We start from the raw sequence: 2,148 nt of genomic DNA on the forward strand, positions 1-2,148 counted from the left end.
TCAGCCCCTTCCACTCCACGTACCAAATGCCTAACTGTATGTGGTGAAAGAGTGATGGCAGCATGCAGGGCCCTGTACAGCTGAAAAATTGATTGCTCGCCTTGGGCAGTGTTGATGGAAAACATCCCACAGGTATGAGCCTTCTTATGAAATGACTTTCCAGGGCCACATAGCACGTATTGATCCTCAAGAGCACCCTTCTCCCAACAGAGGGTATCTCCAAAAACATGTTCCAATGGATGCCCCCTGCAAACGGAAGAAGCCAGGGACTGTACAGTGCACTGTCTTTCTCTCTTCAACCTACTTCATTGCTTTTCACCTCATGATCTTCACAATGGGACTGAAGACTATGGTAGCCATGCTTTATATCTGTTCATTTATATCTGTACTGTACTAAACCCATAAGCTAGAACTTAGTTTTCAATGTTTTCCTTATAGTGAATGATGCTATTCACATCAGGGTCAAGGAATGAGCATTTTACTTAAAGTACCATGGTACCTGATCTGATAAAGAACTAGGAGAACAAAATTTGCCTCAGACACTGTGGTTTGCTTTCTTATACTTCATAAACAGAGTACAGCAGTCAAGTCACAGAGGGTCTTGAAGAGAAAGCACACAGACCAAATAGAAAGGATCTGTCTCAGAATCTCTGCCTCACCTTCTCCACGTCTCCCAAGCCCTCGGTGTCCAGAAGGACCAGGGTGCAGTCCGGCTTGGTGGGGTGGGGCACACACCACATCCAGATGCCCTTGGTTTTAGATTGCACGGTGGAGCCCAGAGGGAAACCTGCAGGGAAGGGGAGAAATAGCAAATAGTGGGCACAGCTCCTCCAAGTAGCAGAGGGAAAATGTCAAGCTTTGTTGGATTATGAATACTCCAGCAAGAAAAAAAAAAAAAAAAAGAAAAGCAAAACAAAAACAATGCCTTTTCTATTTTCCTAAGTTATGTTTTATTTTTTGTAAGTTATGTTTTAAAGGCCTGGGGATATTAAATATAAAAATGATGATAATAAAGGACTCAAGGTGATGACAGAAGACATCCAGGAATCTGAAAAACACAGACCTCTAATGATTACAACAATAGCATTGCTAAAGAAAGTTGTGGTTCAGTTAGAGAGGAGCAAAATGAAGAGAGATGTTAGAAGAACATGGAAGCCAAAGGAAGAATCTGGAATATATTTTATATTGAAAATACACTAAGAAGCAAAAATAAGAAGGGCAAAACAGAAGCTGGGAGTCACATGGGTGGGGAGTTTAAGAAGCATCTTTTTTATGTGTTTGTTACAGAGTCTCATGGCAAGCTCAGACTCTGGGGGATCCTCCTGTTTTCAGCCTCCCTATCGCTGGGATTACAGGCATGCACCATCAGCCCCAATGCATTTGCTGGCTCAGCATGCCCTGGGGGCAGTGCTGGTGTGATATGTGGTGCCAGAGATCGGTCACCTCAGACCCTGCACTTGCCTAAGCATGTGCTTAGTCCAGTAAGCTATCTCACTGGCCCAGAAGCATCTCACAGTGGTAAATATTTAATATTAAATATTTAATTAAAATACTTAAACATAGATAAGACTATTTTGTAAAAAAGTCAGAATGTGCTTTATAAGGGAAAAAGCACAGCAGTTTGGAATAATGAGCTTTATAAGACTATATTGTCTTTAGATTATGGGAACGAATGACAGCAAAGTATTACTTTGGTGGCGCAAATTAAAAGGAGGCAGTTGCTTCACTGAGAAGCATTGGGTTCTACCTTCACGTGCCTGAGAACAGTAATTAAGAAGCTGAGATGTCGCAGGTATCAACAACTGGCCCTGATCACGGCCGGTGCTCACCGCTGTTCTGTCCTGCCAGGCGGTTCATCAGGTAGGATTTTCCAGTGCGGTACAGGCCCAGGATGGCCACCACCACCACTGGGTTAGAAATCTGGTCAAGAATCTGTCGAGCTTCCTGGTTCACTGACAGCTCCTCATTCACATTTTCTATCAGACACACGGGGGCCAGCATGTTAGGCTCAGATTCCATGGCAACGTTCCAAGCTGGAATAAGGAAAAGATGTACATGGATATTTAGGGATGATGATTACACAGAGATACAAGTATACCTGTCCTTGAAATATACACTTAAACATTGTTAAAATTATATACATATATA

The 2,148-nt window shown here is 42.7% G+C and overlaps 1 protein-coding gene across 2 annotated transcripts in view; it reads right to left on the reverse strand.

The window, feature by feature from the left end:
- LOC101582866 (guanylate-binding protein 6-like) overlaps nt 1–2,148 on the reverse strand; it is a 33,309-nt gene that overhangs the window by 22,120 nt on the left and 9,041 nt on the right. For both annotated transcript variants that reach the window (XM_023708664.1, XM_004648532.2), the window contains 2 exons: nt 1,830–2,033; nt 660–787 (listed from right to left, as the gene is read on the reverse strand). In XM_023708664.1, coding sequence (XP_023564432.1) covers nt 660–787; nt 1,830–2,019 — 318 coding nt within the window. In that variant the 5' untranslated portion in view covers nt 2,020–2,033. The remainder of the gene's footprint in view (nt 1–659; nt 788–1,829; nt 2,034–2,148) is intronic.

This window comes from Octodon degus, unplaced genomic scaffold, assembly GCF_000260255.1.
Source record: "Octodon degus isolate 3935 unplaced genomic scaffold, OctDeg1.0 scaffold00430, whole genome shotgun sequence".
NCBI classification, from domain to species: domain Eukaryota; kingdom Metazoa; phylum Chordata; class Mammalia; order Rodentia; family Octodontidae; genus Octodon; species Octodon degus.